This window comes from Chrysemys picta, chromosome 2 (genome assembly GCF_011386835.1).
Source record: "Chrysemys picta bellii isolate R12L10 chromosome 2, ASM1138683v2, whole genome shotgun sequence".
NCBI lineage: Eukaryota > Metazoa > Chordata > Testudines > Emydidae > Chrysemys > Chrysemys picta.
This window is the reverse complement of record NC_088792.1, coordinates 158,052,358-158,075,366: the sequence shown is the minus strand read 5'-3', so window position 1 is coordinate 158,075,366 and position 23,009 is coordinate 158,052,358. Positions and strand designations below refer to the sequence as shown.

At 47.7% G+C, this 23,009-nt stretch overlaps 1 protein-coding gene across 8 annotated transcripts in view; it reads right to left on the bottom strand.

Annotated features, from left to right (window-relative positions):
* Nucleotides 1-23,009, bottom strand: part of PEBP4 (phosphatidylethanolamine binding protein 4) — a 226,533-nt gene that overhangs the window by 179,627 nt on the left and 23,897 nt on the right. For 7 of the 8 annotated variants that reach the window (XM_065584527.1, XM_065584533.1, XM_065584534.1 and 4 more), the window contains exons 2-3: nt 20,507-20,652; nt 17,710-17,842 (exon numbers count right to left, since the gene is read on the bottom strand). In XM_065584527.1, the coding sequence (XP_065440599.1) occupies nt 17,710-17,842; nt 20,507-20,652 (279 nt within the window). Of the gene's footprint in view, nt 1-17,709; nt 17,843-20,506; nt 20,653-20,810; nt 21,133-23,009 lie in introns of those variants that run through there. The other variant, XM_065584530.1, reaches the window with a different exon arrangement.

Here is a 23,009-nt window from a genome sequence, read left to right as displayed (position 1 = left end):
AAAAATAAAGCCCTGATTTTAAAGAACGGAAGCCACCTATTAAAACAAAAACACATTTTCCTGGCCTACGTTCCCCAACTAACTACTGGGGCAGGAACACAAGATACCATCCAAGAACACAGCAGCTGGATAGAGCCTCAGCGCTCAGAGAAGGGGGCTCTAGCCAAGGCTCTCTACATTATGATACACAAAGTTAATAAGTTCAAAGATATCCTTGGCCTGGTTGGTACTTGGGAGCCAGCCATCAATGGCCAGCAACCCAAGAGACTGAGTTTCCCCCATTTGATACTGGAATTAAGTGCAGCCAATTTGCAGTAACTGAGCTGAGGTCCACCTTGCTGTTGTTCTGTTGGCTATTGACTGCCAAATACATGCTAATCCTCCATGCACACATGGGGCCCAACATTCACCACAAACGTCAGCACCATCCAGCTAATCACTGAAGTAGCGAAGCAGGAGCAAGAACAAAGCCCTGCGCTACAGCAGAGTCCACCCTCCTGAAGCAAAGAATGTTACAGCCCAAAGAAACCTCTAAGGAAGTCGTCAAATGCAACGATGAAAACAGAAGTCTGGAAGAGTAGGTAAAAGGTAATGTCGTAAATTGCAGCTTAAAAACAATCGCTGTGGGTAAATTGCTTTTTAACAAGCAGACAAGCTCTATCAATAGCATCTACCGTATGTTTTTATAAAGTGCAGAAATATGTTTTTAAAAGGCCAGTAAATAAAGTTCCTATCGATTTGATCTCAAGTGTAATCTGTTTTTCTGTCTGCCACCAACCCTGGTAATAAAGCAGAATCATGTAATACGGCATTTCAGCTAATGCGGCTATACATCACCGCAGGGACTGCGCGCTCACGGGCGATCTATCATTTTCTATTGGGATTGCTTAGCTGCAGAATTTATAAACTTGCTCCAAATTGATGCAATGTCCAATTTTCTTTTCCAATTTATTTTCGGTTGAGCAAAGCAATATTGAGGCATCTGAGAGACAAGGCGGGAGCATTTCCCGTCTATCCAGATGTTCCCCCACTTAGCTCCGACTTCCTGCTCGAGGCTGCAGGCTCTAGAAAGCCCCTCATGGTGGAGTGTGAAGTTAGACACTCCTCGGCAGGGGGACCTTTCAACAGGGCTGCCGTTCCCTGCTCTCAGACAGACGCGTTAATAGCAATGCCAATGGCGCTTCGCTCCACACAGCGCTGCACGAACTCTGACCAATCCTCACGACATCCCAGGGGGCTAGCCCTTTTGACGCTACCTAGAACTTCATGGCCCAATCCTGCCACCACAGACCCTTCTGTGCATGTATTAGTCCCTTGGCTGTTAACGACTTGGGTCCATGCTGCATTCCACGCCTACTTAGCCCTTTACACCAGTAGTGGGGATAGACAGCAGATCCTTCTGCTTCTAAAGCACAGGCCCCTCATGTGGCCTAACAGTAAGAGTAGGAGCCCAGGAGTCAGAACTCCTGGCTCTAATCCCAGATCTGGAAGGAACTGTGGTATAGCTCTTGAAGTAGGAATTTGGACCCCTGGGTTCTATTCTCAACACCAACTGCTTGCTTGATTTTGGGTAAAGAGTCATTTTACCATTGTGGGCCTCTTCTTCCCCGGCAGTCTTAACTTAGAAAGACTACTACTAGCCTACCTCCAGGGGATGGAAGCAGTTTAACTGATTAGCCTACAAGAAGTGGTTTAAGATTCTTGTTTCAGATACAGACTGATTTTGGTAAAGTGTCTATTGTACGGCACTTATCCCCGATAGCGCTAGTTTACAAACAAACTTTTATTGTACTGAGCATTCTGCTTGTAGACAAAGATACTCAATTTTATTTATTTAAAAGAATGATGGGAAGTAGAAAGTTATCTGCATGTTAACTTCCCCCCAAAGTGATGTTTGGAGAAGCGAGACATTTGGTAGCCAAGACCCAATATTTAGCTTTTTTTTTTAAGTGGCTTAATACACAAACATTTGAATTTGAAAAAGAAACAAAAATAAACCTTACCTAAACCAGGAAAGGAATCCAAAACTGCAGCAAGGGAAACTATATAACAATGCATAGGGTACTAGGCTGTCCTGGTTCTGTTCCCAGCTTTGCAACTGACCCAGTGTATCACCTTGGGCAAGTGTTTGGTGCCTGTTTCCCATCCCACTCTTGTTGGTTTAGATTTCGAGTTCTTTGGAACAGGCCCCGTCTGTCACGCTGCATCTGTGCAGCGCATAGCATGACAGGGCCCTGATCTCAGCTGGGGCTTCCTGGCTCTACTGTCATAACTAAGTGGAAGTAGTTGGAGTCACTCATTCCCCTACAGCCAAAACACCGTGCTGGCCCTGAAAGCCTCAGTGAAGAACGAGATAACCAGCCAATCTAGTTTCCCATGCTCAGCCCAGCCAGCTTCAGTGGGGGAAAAGTAAAATCAGCCCTTGAAAATTCTGTTTCAATAAGAACTTTAGCAGCACAGGCGGAGGGGGGTTTAAAACCTCTGATTTTTAACCAGTCGGTGTCTGAGGCTTACATGCCTTTGCATGTCAGCTTTCCTGAGCAGGCTGCTCCTGCAGCCCCAGCTCAGCACAGCTGGGGGAAGTAACTTGCAGTGGTGGTGCCTTTCATCTTTGGGAGTTGACAGTTCAAGGCTGTTCTGAACCCCACAGTAGTGAAACCTGCTTTCCATACAGGAAAATAGAGAAACGAATGGAGTTAGCACTAAAAGCCCCCCAAAACCAGAGAGCAACAACATCCCTGCCTCAGTTTACAATAGCCTCGGAGGGGAAAAAAAAAAGTGTTCAGGGCCTTATTCCTTAGACCTAAGATAGCTGGTATGTTCTACTATCAGAAGACAAACAAGGATTGGTTAGAACACACATTCCTCCAGCCTTAGTGCACCCGGAGAGAGTGTTTGAATAAAGCTGCTCCCTATGACTTTGTTCACAAACCCCAGGACAAATTCAATTCTCCTTACACATGCCAGCAACCCCCGGGGTGAGCAAGAGGAGCAGGATATGGTCTCTTAGCTAGATACAGGCCAGTCCTGTGGAAGCCTGACCCCATTGTACATGCATGGGGAGGCCGAGAATTTCAAGAGTGGCCTCGCTGTTTGGAAGCCCCACTTGAGAAAGCTTGGGCCTGTAAGAAGTGCCGAGCATCCAGCTGAAGTCACTGGTGCCAGACACCTCCAAAAATTAGGTCGTAGGTTCCTCAAGTTGGCCGCCCCCCGCCCCCTTCAAAAGGAAAAATAAAAATCAAATCCCTGGCCACTGATACTTTTGTCGAGTCACTTAGGACAAAATTTCCAGAGTCAGGATTAGGGGTTTCTGACTAAGCACTAGATCAAGCATTCTCCATACCGCTCCCTCCCCCTGCTCCCCAGCTGTACCACAGCTGCTCAGAAATAAATGAAGTGTGGCCTTTTTCCACGAGCTTCTCCAAACCTTTACGCCCTCAGTAACTGCAAGATCTTGAAGCCCAAGATTTTGGGCTAAAAATACTGGTGGGGGTGGGGGGGGCACGGAGGAGAGGAGGATAGTCTTTTCCATTGTTTCCTGGCACTCTTATTTCAGAAGCATTAACAGATTTACCAGTCCTTGCCATGTAAATATCAGCAACAAAACAATCATGACAACAGTTAGCTTTTGTTTAAAGAGACATTATACAGGAATATAAACAGAAAGAGCCACTGATTAAACAGGGTGCTCGCTATTACAGAGTAAGCCTCATTACAACACCTAGGACATGGCATTTCTAGTGATTTTAATAAAGTGAATGAAATCTCTGATTACACATTTAACACACCAGGCATGTCTATCAAATGTTAATACCCAGAGAAGTTGGCGAGTTGTGTTGGGGGGAGAACGGGGGGGGGGTCCTGTTTTTTGGCAGGGGAATGTACTTTGAGTATTGAATAAACGTTAATCAAAATATCTAGGTGTCTGTCCTTGGACTGCTTTGCTGTATATATAAAAGGCATGTTTAAGTTTCTCCATAAAGCCTCCCATATTTTTTTAACCATTCTTCTTTTTCCTGGTGGGAGGCTACTGCCAGCTGAGCAGCTACCAGCAGAGGAGATTAATTCTTCTTTTCCTCTTTGTGAGGATTTCTGCTAGCAAGCCCCCGAAGCATCACCAAAGGATTGTTTGGTAAGTGAATAACCAACAGCTTGCAATATTTGGTTACGGATCGCACCCCGATACTTTCCAATGACTGCTCTTCTGGCTCTTCTAATCCCAATCAGAAACTATCATCCAAACTTCGTAGAGTTTGAAAGTTTCTGTTCAAACCTGGTTGCAGAAGTGAGCAGAGGGGGAAATAGGAATCCTAGCCCATCATCTCTGGATTCTCAGCTCTGATAATGACCAGCATCTGATGCTTCAGAGAGTAAAAACCCTCATAATGGACAAATATACATTCAACTGCCCATGGGATAAAGTGTCTTCCTAAACCCAAGGAGGTTAGGGGGGAAGCTTGGGCTCTGAGGAATGTGGGTTCTTGTCCTAGCTCTTGTAAACACAGAGGACATTAGCCTTCAGAAACGTCTGATCACTCACCTGTCCATATGCCTGCCCCACATCTCTGCAGAATTGTGCATGAGAGCGTCAGACACATTGAGGAGCTTTGCCATACCCCTGAGAGGTAGAAAGTATCATTTGACCCATCTCAGAGACACTGTGGTGCAGAAGGCTGAAATGCATCCCTGGACAAGGCCTATACAACACTTAAGTCCCACTTCACCCTACACTGTTGGCCTGAAGTGGTAGCCTTCTGCTGGTCCAGGGACAAATTCCCACCCCTCAGATGACTTGCCCAAAGTTCCACAGCAACTGTGGCAGAGTCAGGAACTGAACTCCAATATTAATTTGTATTGGGGTAGCAGCTAGGAGCTTCAATTGCAGACCAGGGCAGCATCACACTAGGCACTGTACAAACAAACAAAACAAAAACAAAAAACAAACAAACAAAAAGAGTCCCTGTTCTGGAGAGAGACCAGGTGGATAGAGACAGACAGACTGGAGAGCTGTTGCAACAATTGGTCTGTAACGTTTGCCTGCTTAGAAATTTACCACGGAAAGTAGGTCAAGTTATTTTCAATAAAGAACGTTACAAACAGGTGCAAGAGAACCAGACTGACTAAATTAGTCCAAACAAAAGGTCACGTTGATACAATCCAAGGACTGGAAACTGCTTATTAAAAAACAAGTGATCTGGAGCTGGAACTTAACCAATGAAAATTGGTGTGATGGATATTGGGCCTAACTGATGGACAAAATAATGCGGGGTAGGAGGGCGCGGATGAACTATACCACCCACTTAGCCTCCCTTTGGGGCTCTTAATGAGGTTTTTTTTTTCTTTTTTTGGAGGGGGAAGTTTTAAGGAACTTTGTTTTCACCTATTAGGTCTCAAAGTCACCACATTATCAGGACATCTAGTCCTCAGCCCGCCAGCAGAGATATTCAATCACCAGCAGCACAAAAGCATGCGAGACTCTGCATTGCGTTACCTTTCCTTGTGGTGTTATTTTCTGCCCCACTGTTTCTTGCCTCCTCTTCTGTCTCACTCTCTTGGCTTTTCATCAAATCCTGAAATCAATTAAACTGCATCCTCCCAAGCCTGCCTTGTCTAAGGAGAAAGAATCCAACCAGATGACAGTCCTGACCAGATCGTAACCAACTAGGTTCCAAGCAGCAGGTGCCATGGTCAACTTGTCAGCCAAAGCATCCGCTCCCAACTAACCAGTGTTCCAAAAAACACTGTATTTCACCCATCTTTTCTATCCTCTCTCCTCCACCTTGTGTCTGTCTGCTTGTTGAGAACAGGATCAGTTAATGTGCGTCACATGAGGACAGAGTAAATTTTACTTTTTCCTCCTCAGAGAAAGGTTGCTCTGAAAATAAGAGACGCTGATATTTTGACTCCAAAAGAAGAGAGACTGATACGGTCTGCCTACATTTGCATGGCACAAATCACTCAGTTTCAGTATAAACGTTTGTTTTAATTTCTCGCATTTAATCAATAAACTTTGCATTTGAATGAATGCTTTAGGTCTGTTCGCCACGTCACTGAGAAAAAACAAGAGCTCTGTTTAAAAATAACTCCAAACCTACCTCCTATTGTTTAATGTTGGACAGCGAAAGTTTATAAACACCTTTAACTCTTGGGGCCTTTGAGAGCAACAGCCAGACAACAGAGTGAAAGGAAACAAGGAGGCAGCATTGGTCAGCATGAGCGGCAGCGTCTCAGCACACCAGTGGTCTACTCAGTTACGTTTCTTGTTGACATCCTGGCAAAGGAACAAGGTGGCTTGGGGGAGGTTTACAGGGAGCTTGTCCCAAAGCGTGTGGGGCAGCAGGGGGCAAAAACATGAAGATGCTTGCTCGAAAATTTAACAAGTGGGCAATGGATATCTCCCAAGTTCCAGTCCAGAGTCTCAACATCAGCACAATCCCTCTTCCCTGCTAAAATCCCGTCTGACTTAATACTGGCTGGTGACAGTGACATTCTGGAAGCAGCCAGTCGCCACAATCTCACCTGGCTTGGAGAAAGTTTTATTCCTCTCAAGATCAAACGCTAAAGAGAGTTTCACGGCATCGCCCAGACAGATTCATGCGTGAATTAAAAGCTGGTTCCTCCACCAAACGGAGCCGTGTTTAATGCTGCTGTGCAGAGTGCATCCCTCAACCGGAGAGCGAGAGACAGACAACCTGCCCAACGGGGTAACTAGCAGCTGGGTTAGCTTGTTGATGGCAAAGCCCTATTCTCAACAGGCTATGGCAGGTGCTAGCTTTGTAAGGATCATAGTGGAAGGCTATCAGAGCAACTAGTGCATCCTCTGACAGAGGAGACAGCAGGGGCCCAAATCATGCAAGGTGCTGCACAGCCTTCCTGTTTAAAAGCTTCTGCTGCTTTCACTGAGCTCCCCACCACGGTGCAGTTCACCTTGGACTCCAAACCCAGGAGTCACTGATTCCCTAATGGGACAGTAACGGGACTGTCCTCCGGGCCAAGCCACTGGCGCACAGACAAGACTTCCTAGTTTTTGACAAGCAAAGAGCCTGCAAAGTCCAAGCACCTCATCCCCGTTTCACTGCAGACTAACCCCCAAATGGCCTGATTTGCCGAGGGGCAGGGCGCTAACCATGCCCAGTGAAATGAGCAAGAGCTGGGGGGGGGGGGGGGGGGGGAAGCTCAGCATCTCTGAAAGTTAGGCCAAAATGGTCTCTGCTTCTCGTTGTCTCTCTGGTTCTGATCTACGTCCCGTCCTCATGTATCTAAGCACTGTGTAGGCACAGGGTGGGCACACTGCAGTTCTATGGTCACTTGAGAGATAGACCAGCTCAAATATTAAGGATTGCCGTGGGACTACTCATGAAGTCATGTGTTATTCACAGGGAGTAAGGGGGCAGAATTGGGCCCTGAGCTTTGAGGTGGCTTGGACGTTGTGTTATCCCCCCAAATCAACATAGATTAAAAAGAGAAATAGCTAAAACCGAGGAGGAGGAGTCAGAAATAGGGCCAAATCCTCCACTGGTGTAAATTGGTGCAGCACCATTTGCTTCAGTGGTTCCATGGTGGTTTACACCAGCTGAGGATCTGACCATATGGGTCAGTGAGAAGGCACACATTATGCAAGATGTGGTTGCTAATAGCTGGAGCCCACAGTGTCTAACAGCTGGCCAATAGCATCTGTGTTTGTTTATCAAAAAAAATATATATCCAAATACCTCTTGGCCAGACCACCTGTGAAACTAGTTTGGTTGGATCTCAGCCCGGTTTCCAGTGGCAGAGGAGTCCACATCCCAATAAAAATCACTCCACTGAACCTGGCCGCCTTGTCGGCAGTCTCAGCTGAAGAGTCACTCATATCTCTCGGCTGAGAACTTAGGCGCAAGCAGCTTCAGCCCCAAAAGCGTCACTTCCCCAGAAAATTTCAACAGGTCCAAATGCAAGACCCCAGTCTGAAAGTGCCTCCTGAGACAGAGCATAGCATCCTCCTCGTGGGGTTGCAGCTATGACCAGAGCCGAGCCGCACAGCTGGAGGCTTCAGCGGTTAGAAAGAGAATCACCCTTCTCGGCCATCCGCCAGCACCTGCATGTGTAGTCAGATTAATTTAAAGAGCTATGCGATCACAGTGAATGAGAACCCTTCACTCCTTTCACCTTCCTGCCCAGGATAATCAGGAACGTGACACACCTTAATAAGTTAGCCTTGCTGTCTCTGTTATTATTGTCCACATTTTGCAGATTGGGAGGGTGGGCACGGGTGCTGGAACAGTTTTTGTCGTGGGGATGCTGAGAGCCATTGAACCAAATTGTAAACCCTGTATATCATAGAAACCACTTTAAGCCAGTTCCAGCACCTATGGGTGGGCATGGGGTATTGGGGCTTGGAGAGGGCAAGTGACTTGCCCCAAGTTGGCCAGTGAGTTTGCAGTGGAGCTAGGAATAGAATCCCAGAGTCCTGACTCCCAGTCCCGTGCCTGGGAATGACTGTGGCTCAACGAGGGTCTGCAAACAAAATGCAAAGCTCACTTTGGAGCATGTGCTACTCAAGTTTCCGCCCACTTCAGGAGGGGAGCTGATCCCACCCCACTAGCACAGGTGTAGCTCTCCCCGCAGGTACCACACCCTCTCCCCATTACAGGTGAAGAGACTCAGCCCCCCTGGAGATAGCATACCCCTTCCCAGGGCAGGAGGAGAGAGGCACCACACCCCAGTGCAAGAGGTAATGTTCATAGAGGAAGCAGGCTAGAGGAAGATGGTTTCACCTACAGTGGGGAAAAAGCAAAGTTCCATCAGCCTGGCCTTCCCCAGTGGGCACACTCTGCAGACTAGGCCAGCAGACAATCACCACCACTCATAGCAGTGCCACCAACACAGTAAGATCAACTGCTCTATGTCCTCTGACAGGTCATCTTCACAGATGGCTGCATGGAAATCACACAGGATACACAATGACTAGATTGGGACTGGATTTCAATCCTTGCCAGGAGGTCAACTGGCTTCTGTGCTAACAAACTGCAGGGAAATGGAGATGTTGCATTGGATGGACCCCTGTATGTCCTGAACACACACTGCAAATCAGCTTCTGTGTGTTACTGGGGGGGGGGGGGGAGAGGAGTATCTCAGAGTGTACAAAGCCATGGAGAAATCCAACATCCCTGGCTTTATGCATCACCGGGAAGCACCCAGAGACGGTGATCAGATAGCACGTGTGAAAAATTAGGACAAAGCCCCTAATATCAGGACATCTGGTCACCCTACACCCAGATACCAGGACGACAGAAAGGTAGCTCTGCATCACTTCCTTTCCTTGCCTTCAGGGTTGTCTCTGCTTACAGCCTGTCCTCTACTCAAAACACTTTTTTACTCATTTTATCAGAAAAGTGAAACTTCCCCCACAATTTAAACCTTGGTGTCTTCTTGTTATCCTCCTCCACCCCCACCCCCCAGCCCAGTCGGTCCCATGTGCCAGATAGAGAATATGGGGTCAGGAGCCACTCAAACTGACACCCCATCAAAAAGTTTGATACCTTGTTCATACAGAAACATGGTACCACATTCAGGCCAAACACTGGCTTAAAAAGGAGCAAATCAGAAAGACTGAAATTTGCCCGGTGAAGAGAGATCTTATTTACCAAGGATCACCACAGCAAGGATTTCTGAACATGCATGTAGAATTTGGCCTCCTCTGGGATCATTAATTAAAATCCCCACCCCATGGGAAATGGGCACTCCTATTTTCCTAGGAAAACCAAAATCTATAGCGTTTTGGTTCTTCAAAAAGCCAACTTTCCACTGTAAGCAAGACACTTCCTGCAAAAAAGATTTTATTTAACCAAAAATGGAAAAAATCCTGATCAACTTTACACTTTCTTAAGAATTTAACAATCAAGTAGCAAAACACCCATCAGTATCATTATCCCCATTTTACAGATGAGGAAATGGAGGCAGGGAGGTGAAGCAACTTGCCAAGTTCACACAGTGAGTCGGTGACAGATGGAAAGAATCCCTGAGACCTGACCCTCAAAACCCAGTTCTAAGCATGAGAAACACTATCACTTGCTGGGATGTCCGTCAGAGAGCACACCTATGGGAATCCACAGAAGGAGGCACCTCCTGTTCCACCTGAAGGCCATGAGTAACCACACCACACTGTAGCTCTGGAGCCTAGCTTAAATCAGCCATGCCTAGTGGCTGGGGTCAGCCCTGATCAAACACTAGTTTCCAATTCAACACAGACAATCTCACCTGCAGGCAATTCCTTTTGTTGGAAACAGACATTACGAGAGCTCCTCCAAACTTCAAAAGCATCCTAAGGCATTCAAGGGTTAAGAATATATACAAAAGCATGGCCCTTTAGAGTCGGCTCTGCGTTTCAGATCTCACTGTGCATTGCCCCTTGCTGAAAATTAAAATACTATAACGTGCTGCAAAACCCAGCACATTGTGTGCTTTTCTGTCTCTCTGAAAGACTTATTTGGAAACCTACCAAGCTGTTCAGGAGCAGGTTAGTCAGCCAGTCAGCCAGCCTGCCACACATACACACTTAGGGAGAAAAGCCTGCAGTATACAGCATTCATGCAGCACCCCCTGCTGGCTGATCCCAGCATGACACCAGTGGCTCCAAAAGTGTGCTGCGAAAGCAGTTTATGCGAAGAGGGTCAAACTAGGAGGACAGAGGGTAAAACTCAGTAAACAAGAGAAGGTTGGGGCATTTGTCCAAACAGTGAGAACTGTTGAACCGTGGGGTCGTGTCTCAAAGAGAAGAGACTGAAGACTTGTCACTTGGGACACTAGAAGCCAACAGGCTTGATGTCCAGATGAAGAGGAGCAATCTTCCACTGTGCTGGGTTAAATGGGGTTTTGTGGACAGTTTCTATTTTCTAATGCCACCAGTTCTAGCATTAAAGTGGGGCTTACCCCAAGGAAGAGGTGCTAGAAACACCAACCTGGGTTCCCACGTTCATTGCATCTCAGTGACTCCAGACAAAATCTGCTAGCTCGAGTTTACTGGTACCTAGATTCTTCTCCCCACCCACTAGCTACCAACTGTACCAACTCAGCCTGGGATCAGAAATGCAAGCTGAACTCGCTCCTCATGGAGCATCACCAGATTCTGCAGGCCAATTTCTGGCCTTGGTTACACCAGTGCACTCTCACTTGAATCAGGCCTTTTGTCTAGGCAGCGAGGCCTAGTGGCAAAAGCCCCGGACAAGCACTCTGAAGATAAAGGTTCTATTCCCAGGTCTGCTACTAACCTGCCAATTGACCTTGAGAAAGTCACTGCCTGTTTATGCCAGTAACAATACTCACCTTTCTAAAGCGCATTGAGATCTATGGATGAAGAGCCATATGCAAGTGCTGCATATTAACACCTCACTGATGGCTGCTTGAGGGGCTCCCCTCTCTTTTCAGGAGTATTGTACTTCAAGCAACTTGGGCAATGTGGAAGCAGAGAAAGAACTGACAGGAAGGGGATGCAATGCATGACAGTTCTTTCTCTGCTTCCACAGCAACATGGAGGGAGATTCCTTATTACCACCAAGTGGCCAGTGAAACTGGTTCTCAACCCAGGGGCTTATCAACTGTGCAGTAAACCCCACCCCAGAGTACCAGCTTAAAGTTTCTTCTGTGTCAATTGCATCTCAGGATTGCACCAGCTGCTGCTGTGTTTCCAGTGCTGAAAAGAGTGACTGGCACAGTAATCAATGGGAAACCAGGACATCTCCGTGTTCTATCAGATACACAGGAAAAGTATTAAGAAGAGAAGTCAATGGACTGTGGATATTTGTTTGCTTGCATATCCTTTAGGATGGTCACCTTGCAATGTGAGCCTGTTAGCTGCTAAGCAAGGTCAGGGCTGCTCTATATTAGAATGGAAAACCCGTGTACCACTCCGGGACAGCAATGGTGATTCTTCAGGTGGTGTTAAGGGCACTGTGCTGCCTTTCATATGAGATGCAAGTGGGAGGTCCTGACCACATGGTCATAAGAGAACCCAGAGCACTTGCTACCTGAGTAACCCGAGCATCTCTGGTCCCATTCCATCTCCATCCTCCCAGGAGTGCTTGCAAGGAGAATAAAAGGTCAATGGTGCCATCTAGCAGTCTTCTACAAATACAGCAAGCATTTCACATGGCTTGCAAATCTCTCATGCAACAGCATCCCCACGTGCGGTACCACACCCACTCTCCAATGCAGAACGGAAGAAGGAGAATGCTGCACTTTAAACAGCGGGAGTCAGATTCTGCACAGCCTAGCGCCTTGTGTCATCCTTTATATCCATAGAAAGTCAAGGCAAAGTTTGGAAGCGCTAGTATCAGTTCCAAGGTTATTTAGTGGTTTGCAACATACATGCTGCAGCAGGAAAAACACCAGGCTAAGCGTGCTGGCTTACAGTGACGGTTGTGCTCTGGTGACGTTCAGCTGTTTATTTCTCCTTTATGGCTAGCTAGGAAGCAAAGCTCAGATCGCCTAGCTGCGTAACGAGCCGGCAGCCTGCATCTCACCCTTGTGTCCCCTCTCTGCTGCTACTCATGCCTGGAACAGCCTCTCTTCATTCCAATACCCTCCTTAAGATGCCTTTTTTCTTGAAAGCCTTTCAGTGACAATGCCCAAGGAATAACGGCACAAGAGCCTTTGTCCAGCGAGCAGCAGACGGTCGGTGTCTACCTTAGGCTGCAAGCTCCTTGGCAGAGGGACGGTATCTTACTTTGAGTCTGACCAGCCCCAGGCCACAACGAGGGTAATCAAATCTCACTGTTCCTGGACCACTCTGAATAGCCCACCAAGCTCCTGGCTGACTTCGCTTTGGCCCATTCATCAGGGCCCAGCTTTTAATTTCCCCTGCCAAAGAATGTAAATATCAAGAGACTGAACCAGTGAAGCTATTGCTGCTCGTCTGTCCTAAAGAGCTCTGGCTAATTGAGGAGTCCAGTTTAAAGAGCCAATGGAAGAGAATCTGGAAGACATTCAGGGTATGTCTACATTGCAATAAAACACCCATAGCACAGCCGCAGCTGGTCCATGCCAGCTGACTTGGGCTCGCAGAGCTAGGGCTGGGGGGGAGAGGGGGAGGTCTATAAAATGGCAGTGTAAACATCTGGGCTTGGGCTGGAGCCCAGGCTCTGAGACCCTTCCCTCCTGGAGCGTAGGGATACCCCCTGGCGGGCCCAGGGAAACATTAGGTTTGAATTCACTTCAGAGACCACCCAAGATTCAGGTTCATCACAAAATTTCCCAGGCCTGGGATTAAACCCATCAAGCTTTGTTTGGTGACACTCATCCAAGTTGGTTCAAAAGCAGAGATGGGGAAAGCAAAACACAAAATTCAGACCTGGACCCAGTGTAAAAATTGGGCCCATTTGCAAACATTGGATCCAGGATCAGATTTCAAACTCCCAAACATCCGAAAGATTCAAATCTCCAGTTTCCCCTGCTCCTGCACTGGGTCAGGTTGGCTGAACCCAGCCCATCCTTTGAGTTTGTCATGAAGCCTTCAGGGTTTATTCCCGCACAGCTGCATTCAGCCAACACAGTACAAGTCTCACTCGAAGCAAAAGCTTGGCTTCTCTCCATTGCCCAGTAGGGGTCGCTACCGTGCTAGAAGTAGCTTATTCCCCAAGCAGGCTTGGGTAACCAGCTGAGTTACAAAACAGACAGGTGGGAAAGAACTAGAAGGGGAGAGGGGATTTACTGCTGGGTCACATTTAGTCACGTGTTTCCCTCTTTGTGGTGTCAAGAGCTGTAATGATGCAGAACGTTGCTGACAACCACGATATCTCACTGCCCAGTGCCCACCCACAGGGGCTTCCTGCTTCACACCCTCTAGCTTGCCAAGCACCGCAGCCAGCGAATCCCTTTCCTAGACAAGGGTCTCCATCCCAGGAACTCACAGTGCAGTGAATATCCCATCCTGCCAGTGCCCGAGCCCAGAGCCATTCAGCATTTTTCCCATACAGCCAATGGCTCTCCTCACAGTGATCTTCCATCAGAGTGTGGTTTAGATAGATCTCTTTCCAGAAGCCATCAGAACCACTCCATGCCTCCATGATAACACCAGGTGCTCCCTCACTGAGTTTCGAAGCACTCCCAGTCCTGGAATGAGGGACTGAGCACGACCCCCCAAGCTGCGATGCCCCTGCAAGGCAGTAGGATGCGCGGTCGCTGGACACCCAGGCTGGTTCTTGATTGCCATAGGGACTGAAGTGAAGGAGGCTCTCAGGCAGATGTCGGAGGCCCTCTGCCAGCAGCAAAGATCCAGACATCGATATCTGCTTTAACCCAGTCAAGTAATTGATTATAGTAGAAATGGGTCTCCAGAACAAACCTCACCCCTAAACCTTCCTCCCTCCTGTTCCCTTTCAGATACCACCAGCACCTCTCCCTCTTGTCTGGAGCACAGCCTGAGCCAAAACACACCTGTATACTTCCTGCAGGGCCTGCAGTTGCTGTTCCATCTCTCCCTGAAAACTGGCTTATGCTCTGTGCCGAGCATTCACCTAGGCCTAGGTGGTTTGGGGACTGGGTCATCAGCAGCTCTGAGTCACTTCTTCCAAAGCCCTTGCTACTGCAGTTCAGCCACTCCATGTGCCCCTTGACAGGACACAGGAGCCTGGGGAAAGACCCCAGTGCAGCTACACCAAGCTGTGCCGTTTAGAAACAAGAGCTAGTCTTTGAATCTGATTGACACCTCCTACCGCCTGACCAATGCAGTGCAGAGATGGGCAGGACAGGTCATCCTCTAATGTACATACAAATGTTAGGAGGTGCAATGGTTTCCAGACTACAATTTAAATGGCAAGTGTTATACGGCGTCCCTCAGCTAATAAAGCGACAAGACGTGTGAAGTGTCCGGTTTGCACAAGTTACAAAAAATCTGCAGTTATGCACTACAACAACCCAAGGTTCATTCTGGCTGCGCAGCCAGTGGTTTCAACAGACCAAACATTGCCTTTACAAGACAGTGGCACATAAACAGTGCCAGGGACACGGTCCAGTAATGAACTTCCATGGGGAAGTTCAGGCTTGAAATTAGACGAAGGTTTCTGACCGTCAGAGGGGTGAAATATTGGAACGGCCTTCTGAGGGAAACGGTGGGGGCGACGGACCTGTCTGGTTTTAAGATTAAGTTAGATAAGTTTATGGAGGGAATGGTTTAATGGTAAAACATAGTAGCCAAGGAAAACCAAGCAATGGTACGTAAATAGTATAATGGCCAACAGGGGTCAGGCTAGAGACTCTTGCCTACATGCTCGGGGTCTTACTGATCGCCATATTTGGGTCGGGAAGGAATTTTCCTCCAGGGTAGATTGGCTGAGCCTCTGGAGGTTTTTCGCCTTCCTCCGCAGCATGGGGCAGGGATCACTAGCAGGAGGGTCTCTGCCGATTGAAGTCACTAAAACACAGGATTGGGGACTTCAACAGCAGAGTCCAGGGAAGGGTTGTGTGGCCTGCAGCATGCAGGGGGTCAGACCAGATGATCATAATGGTCCCTTCTGACCTTAAAGTCTATGAATATAGCTCCCAAACTAAGGTTTTTTGGGGGGGGGGGAAAGTTTGCAAAACTAAGCCAAATAAAGATATTTGCAAATTCATTTCTACTTCAATTCAAACCAAACCTAAACCCAAACAAGAGAACTTAAAAAAATCTGCCAGACAATTGGTTTGCAACCAAAATCCTGCAGCTTTGAACTAATGCAGGAGAGTCAGGAAGTGACACTGACTAGATACCAAAGTGAAATTGACCAGCCTAGAGTTGTTGGTTTTTTTTTGTTTTTGCAGAAGAGCTATGTGTAAGCTTGTCTCTTTTGCCAACAGAAATTGACCCAGTAAAAGATATTACCTCACCCTGCTTATCAGTCTAATTTGGTTATCCATGAGCAGTGGAATACAAGTAGTGAGCAGCTCCAGAAGTAAAAGGAAATTGTTTAAGTGGTCAGATTTAATATCCAAGGTGGCACTAGTAACACAGGCAAGAAAAATCTCATTTAAAATCATGTTTGTAAAAAGCAGCCCTGATATCTTAATAGAATTAATGTGGTTTAAGTGCAGACAGTGAGATTTTTCACAAGCACTCCCTGTTATATTTTCACAAGAACCAAAAAGTCCTACTTTAAATTGCTGCAGCCATCCATGAAAGGATTGGGCAGAAAAAGCCAACTGAGCAGTTATCTTAAAAAATAAATACAAGTGAAATCTGAACCAAAGCGCTACGGAATTTGGAAACCAAGAAGCAGCAAGCCAAGCTGCACCCCCTGTTAAGTGCCAGTGAATTAGCACAGTTACAAAAAAGAACCTATGGTTACATTTGATCTGACATTTATGTCCAACAGCCATGGAATTTCACTTTTGTGAAGATGCCAGGGCCAAGTCCACTGGGTATATGCGCACTTGTTGGCCCACCTCTGCTCCCAATGCAGCCAGTAGAGGCTTTTTCCACTGAAGACAATAGAAGCAGACAGACAGAGACCAATGAGGAATTTTTTTGTGAAAGTCCCACCCAGAATCTGAATCTCCCATTTCACTTAGTGCATCTCAGCTGGACTTTGATGCTCGACTGAAGCAAGAGCTGGTTTTCTTCCACAACACAAATATCACCCGCAGAGCGCATGAGTTTAAAAGTTCTCTCTGGGCAGGGCCAGCTCCAGGCACCAGCCCACCAAGCTTGTGCTTGGGGCAGCACCTGGAAGGGGGCGGCGCGGTGCGGCGCTCCGGCTCTGGCCGCCAGGGAGAGCGGAGCCCCGGCCGGGGCTCACCGCCCCGCTCCCCCCGGGGTGCCGGCTGTCTTCCCCTGCCATGCTGGGGGGGGGGGGAGGGCAGGGGGGGCGGCCAGAGGCTTTTTTGCCTGGGGCGGCAAAAAAGCCAGAGCTGGCCCTGTCTCTGGGCTCAACACCAACCACTTAGCGCCCTCCCTGGGGGAATGTTTTATGCAGAGCACAGATTACTAGCTACAATCCCATCAGTTGAGGGGCGTCAGTGAAAAAACTTCAGGTTATAGAGATATATGGCTGAGTATTTCACAAAGAAATTAAGATCTCTAGTGTACATATAGCCCTTGTCCTTTAAGGAAACTTGACTATTGAATTCCTGTTCCCTGATTCCCAAACGACACCGTCTCCTGATGATGCACTTCCTTGCGGTGTATTATTCAGACACTAGAGTCTGTGCGCAGTGTGGAGTTCCAGGCAGGGGTATGGTCCTTGGGAAACAAGGCTGGAGCCTAAGGGTACATCTACACTACAGGGGGGAGTCGATTTAAGATACGCAAATTCAGCTACGTGAATAGCGTAGCTGAATTCGACGTATCACAGCCGACTTACCCCGCTGTGAGGACGGCGGCAAAATCGACTTCTGCGGCTTCCTGTCGACGGCGCTTACTCCCACCTCCGCTGGTGGAGTAAGAGCGTCGATTCGGGGATCGATTGTCGCGTCCCGACGGGACGTGATAAATCGATCCCCGAGAGGTCGATTTCTACCCGCCGATTCAGGCGGGTAGTGTAGACCTAGCCTAAGCTGTGTGGAAGCCTGTCAGTGCTTATCTATAAGTGGTAGCTATTTTCTCTAATAAATGCCTCCATTTAAGGCAAACTGTGATACAAGAGCACATGAGAAATTTGTCCACATTTAATCCACAATCCAAATACCTAGACAAAAGCCCACAGATTCTTCAGTATGGCCCAGTGCAACTACACATAAGGGACTTGATTTAGGCTTTACCTTGTCAGCCTGTGGATACGCAATCTTTGGGCTGCGCCACTCCTTGCTGATCCGTTTCCGGTACTGATTGCACTTGGGGATGTATGTGCAGCCAACGTCTCCCAGTTCTGGGTAGAAAACCTCCAAGTCCCCTCTGGAAAGGAATAAGGGGCAGGAGGAGAGAAACACTGGGGTGAGACTGTGGTGTGTAGGGCTGCTTTTGTGGGGAAATGAGGAATGAATCAGCTCTTATTTTCTGAGGAGGTTGTGAAGGCTAGGACTATAACAGGGTTTAAAAGAGAACTAGATAAAATTCATGGAGGTTAAGTCCTTTAATGGCTATTAGCCAGGGAGGGTAAGGAATGGTGTCCTAGCCTCGGTTTGTCAGAGGGTGGAGATGAATGGCAGGAGAGAGATCATTTGATCGTTACTTGTTAGGTTTACTCCTCTGGGACACCTGGCATTGGTCACGGTCGGTAGACAGGATACTAGGCTGGATGGACCTTTGGTCTGACCCAATATGGCCATTCTTATGAGGTCCTTAAACCAGGGCCATGATACTAAAAGGAAAATGAACTCAGCCCCCTTGAACCTTCCTTTAGTGTTGGTCTCTCAGAGAATAATGGAAGCACCCATCACATTAAGTGCTTTTCTGAGCTGGGATCTGAGATGTAAAACCCAGCTCTTGGCCATTTGTGATCTTCAAAGACCTTTTGGCACATTGTTAGTGCTTGGTGTACCTGCCCACCCTCATTGAGAAATTCCAGCCCACCTGTAGTTAGGAGATTACTGAAGTGTCATAACATTTTGCTAGATTCTGTGGTGGTTTATTTTCCAAAGGTGCACAAAAGCAAGAGATGCTGAGTCCCTCTGCTGGAACATGCTTCCCTTCCCCTTTGCCCAGTGATTAAGGTTTTAGTCTGGGACTTAGGAGACCCCAAGTCTATTCACTGCTCTGCCACGCCACAAGCTTCCTTTGCGACCTTGGGCAAGTCACTTTGTCTCTCTATGCCCCCGTTCTTCCCCCCCCCCCCCCCCCCATCTGTAAAATGGTGCTAAAAATACTTCCCTATCTGACATAGGGCACTCTGATGCTCTGGTAACAAGGGCCATATAAATAACCAAGGCAGACTTCTGAATCATTTTTCCTTACCATGTCATGTAACACCAGAGAAACTGTACATTGTCGTAGACCTAGAACGAATTGCACTGCAATCAGAACTACAGGTCATGCCTTTATGCGAGCTCCAGATTAACAGAGAAGATGGCATGGCCTAGGGCTGCTCTAAAGGTTAGCTGGAACTGACATGAACCTTGTAAGAGGAGCCATTAAATCCTCCAGCCAACGGGGAAGCTAAGTGAATGCACAATATATGAACAAGACAGGAACAATTGTGCACATAGGGCAGGAGAGGTGGAGAGTTCAAAGCAAGATGTTCTTGTTTGTGACATGTGGGAGGAAATCAGAGATGGGATAAAATATACTAATAAGTAGCAAGGTTAAGTCTACACGGACCTTAATAATTTGGGAGCTCAGTTTAAGTTGCTTATTTTTAAAATGAACATTTCAGTTCACCTTGAAGAAATGGAGATGCTATTTTTATGCAAAAGTCCTTAGTAATACTGTTAAAAATAAAAGGAAAGACAGATGCACCGTCCCTTTTTGTCTCCTACTGTGCTTCTGGGTCCAACACCCCATACAAATCCTCAATAGAGTTTGAGCCACAGCCCTGAAGCACCAAAACCACAGATCCTCTACAACCTGAGCGAAGGAGCACCATTGTTAGCCAGTAACATCAGTGACCCGTTATTCTCCAATGGAGCAGTTGTTAGAAGGAGCCATAAGGTGTGTTACTTCCCCACAACATTGATGCCGTCTCTTCTGTTCTCAAGGCCTGTAGAAGTAGCTTTCCTGCATTCTCCCCCTTTCAAATCTCAGATCAAGTATTCTCTTGATATGCTCACTTTTGAGCTTCCAAGGTCCCTCCCCTGCCATGGCCTTTTAAAAAAAAAAAATAGCCTTTACTCAAAACAAAAATTTCTGCTTAAACACCACACACCCCCCCACACACTCTCTTTAGAAAACAATGTGGAAAACCCCACAAGAAAAACATGTTTGGGGTTTTTTTTAGCCTGCTCTAGCTATTATTTATCTTCATCTTTGACTCAGTGAAGCATTTTGCAGGACAGAGGCTATACAAATTAAAGTTACAGTCGACTGTATTGTACAGGTCAGGGAATGATTAAAACGTGACCAGGTGAGGATGCAAGGACCAACCTTGCATAAAATAATGCAAAGACTAGAAGTCCCAGTGGACTGTGCATTACCTTGGTCAGAACTTAAGGTCAACCTCAGAGCAGACAGACAATGGATTTAGCTTTGCCCCGCCATGCTGTCAGGGCTCGCATTCACTACACTAGGAGGCTACAAGCCAGATTTATGAAGGGCCTGGATAACATTACGAACAATAGCATTTGTAGCTGCAGACCAAAAGAGAAGGGAAATCAGATTTCATGCTTCAGGGCACCATTAGTTTACCATAAGGGTCAGGAAGGGTCACCATCCTTTCACTTCCGTTGCGTGCAGGATTGCCCATGAGACCCACTGCGTGGGGAACTACCTTCTTTTGATGTAGGAGCTTAGCCTACAGCTGGCAGCCGGAGGATACCTGATGCAATGACTTATCAGGTCAATCTGGTATGGCAAGTCCTACATTCCTGAGCATGTTGAGACCTGCAGGCTTCTCCTCCACAGGCCCCCCAGATACATGGTGTTTCAAGGCAAATCTGAGAACAGCAACAAGTGGAAGCTGCTCACCTGCAGAACTTGTAGTCCTGGCCAGTCAGCTTCTCAAAGACGCAGGTGCCCCTGTGTTCATCCCCTGCGAAGGCCTCACCTCCCCAAGCAGCGACACCAGCCAGGCCTGCAACCAGCACCACAGCGGCCAGCAGCTTCATCCTGACCTGTCAGGGACCAAGGGACATCAGGTTAGAGCTTTCCACTGGCAAGCAGCACCCCAGACCTTCTCAGCAAGGCCTCTCCTCCCACACACAGGCTCCCTTTGGCACCGAGTGCAGGACAGTGGCTTCCTGAGGAGCCAGCCCTCCACCAGAGCACACACCTCATCTCCCTTTCAGCTCTACTGCAATGAGACGGTTTGCAGCTGCCTTGCTGTTTCACTGGCAGTGTGAGCGTTTCCACTGCATCTCTTAGCCCTGCTCGCTATCTAGTCCTGGAGATAAGCTGCAGACAAAGCAAAGCCATTCTTACAAATCACTTTTGCCTCTGCCAATTCTACATCATTTAAATCTCTGTTAGGTCAGAGGGGAATTGCATTTACTAATGACAGACAGCACCAGGGAACACAGGACTCCCACCAGGCTCTGTCTGCTGCTAGCCCTTAGCAAGACCTTGCTCCTCGGAGGGCCCCATTGCTGCCTTGTGTAACAGGCAGCTGAGCAGACCTCAGAAAAAAAATAAATCAGCTGCACTTCTGCTGTTTGCTTTGGGTACACAGGAGGGAGAGGTCAGTGAGTGGCTTTCCCTGGCTATAGCTGATGCAAACTCAATTCAAGTGTACCCACTATTCCTCCATGCCCCCCACTCCATACCCCCTCTCTCCTCCCCCATGCCTTGTTGGGCTTTCTTCCAGCTATAGCAATGGATCTATCAACATTTTCCTGAACACATTCATGGATGCAACCTGCTACACTGCCCTGAAGCTCCGGTACTGGCCACTGCCAGAGACCGGATACTGGGCTAGATGGACCATTGGTCTCACCTTAGCATGGCAGTTCTTGCATTTTGAATTCCATATTTGAATCAATACTGCAGCTCCAAAAAACATGCAGCTGGAGCAGATGAGGTTTGGGGCTGAACCCAGAAAACCCCAGAAAGAGAAGACGTAGTGTTCTGGTCTCCCTTCTGATACAATCTGGGCCAGTTGATGGAATGATGGATTGGGAGTCAGGAGACCTGGATTTGATTCCCCTGAAGTACAAGCCTGACTGTTCCCTCCCACCCCACTATTCTTTGTTTTGCCCTTTTAAACTGTAAGCTCTTGAGGGCAGGAATTCTCTCACTATGTGCGTGCAGTGTCTAGCACACCCAGGCCTCCAGAGCATTGTTTGTACTACAGTAGTGCCTAGGTCCCATCAGTTTGTAGCATGTCTTAGAGTCGACTGCTCAGAGAGTGCGCATCCTGAGGGACAACACTCTGTTGGCTAGTCAGTGATCAAAGCAGACATCCTTACTCTGCAGTACTAGCCAGGGTTAAACCAAGGTTTCTCTCTGAATAGTCATGCGAGTTCCCTGCTGCTTTTTGTAACACAGTGAAGCACAGCTTCACAGTGTGGGGGAAGAGGAGGGAGGTTTTCATGAAACACGGCCTCATTTCACCCAAGAAATTCAAACGAACACATTTAACTACTGAGAACAATTTCCATGGACGCTGCAGCTAGCCAGCTCGTCACGGAGTGAGAAGGGGCTTTGGAGCCTCAGTGAGGAACACAGCATAGAGGCCTAGGAATCAAACGGGAATTCGTTCTGCATATTTTTAAATCAAGGTTGGATCCCAAGATCTCTGCTCTAGTTCAAACAAGAATTAATTCAGGGAAGTCCTATGACCTGTGCTAGGCAAGTCAGGCTAGATGAGCACACGCTGCCTTTCTGGCTTTATAAGATATGAAGGTTTTATACCTGGGGTTCCCAGTCTAGACACTAATTCACTTTGAGTGGTTCCACCATAGCCTCTCACAGTGGATTCCCTCCAGTTACTAGGCAGAGCCTGTCCCCCACCAGAGGGGTTGTGGCACCTTTAAGCCTTCAGTGGAGCCTTTATTATTCAAAATTTGTAAATCAAGAAGGGGTCAGAGAGCTTATTCCAGGAGAACTGTGGATTTGTATGTGGTAGGATGCTTTGGGTATATTTACACTGCGATAAAAACCCCATGGCACCAGTCTCAGAGCCGGGGCCAGGTGACTCGGGCTGGGGTTATAAAACAGTAGTGTAAATGTTCGGGCTTGGGCTGGAGCCTGGCAGGAGGGTCTCAAAGCTCGGGCTCCAGCCTGAGCATCTACACTGCAAACGTATAGCCCCACATCCCAAGTGGGCCGACACAGGTCGGCCATGGCTGTGGCCTTGGTCTTCTATTGCAGCGTAGATGCACCCTTACATGCCCCACCGTGCTAGATGTCATACACACACGTAGTAAGTGACCGTCCCTGCCCAGGAGCTTGCAATGGATACAACATCCAAGCAGATGGTTGGCAACTGAGGACAGAGATTAAGTGACTTGCCCAAGGTCGAGCAGGGATTGGA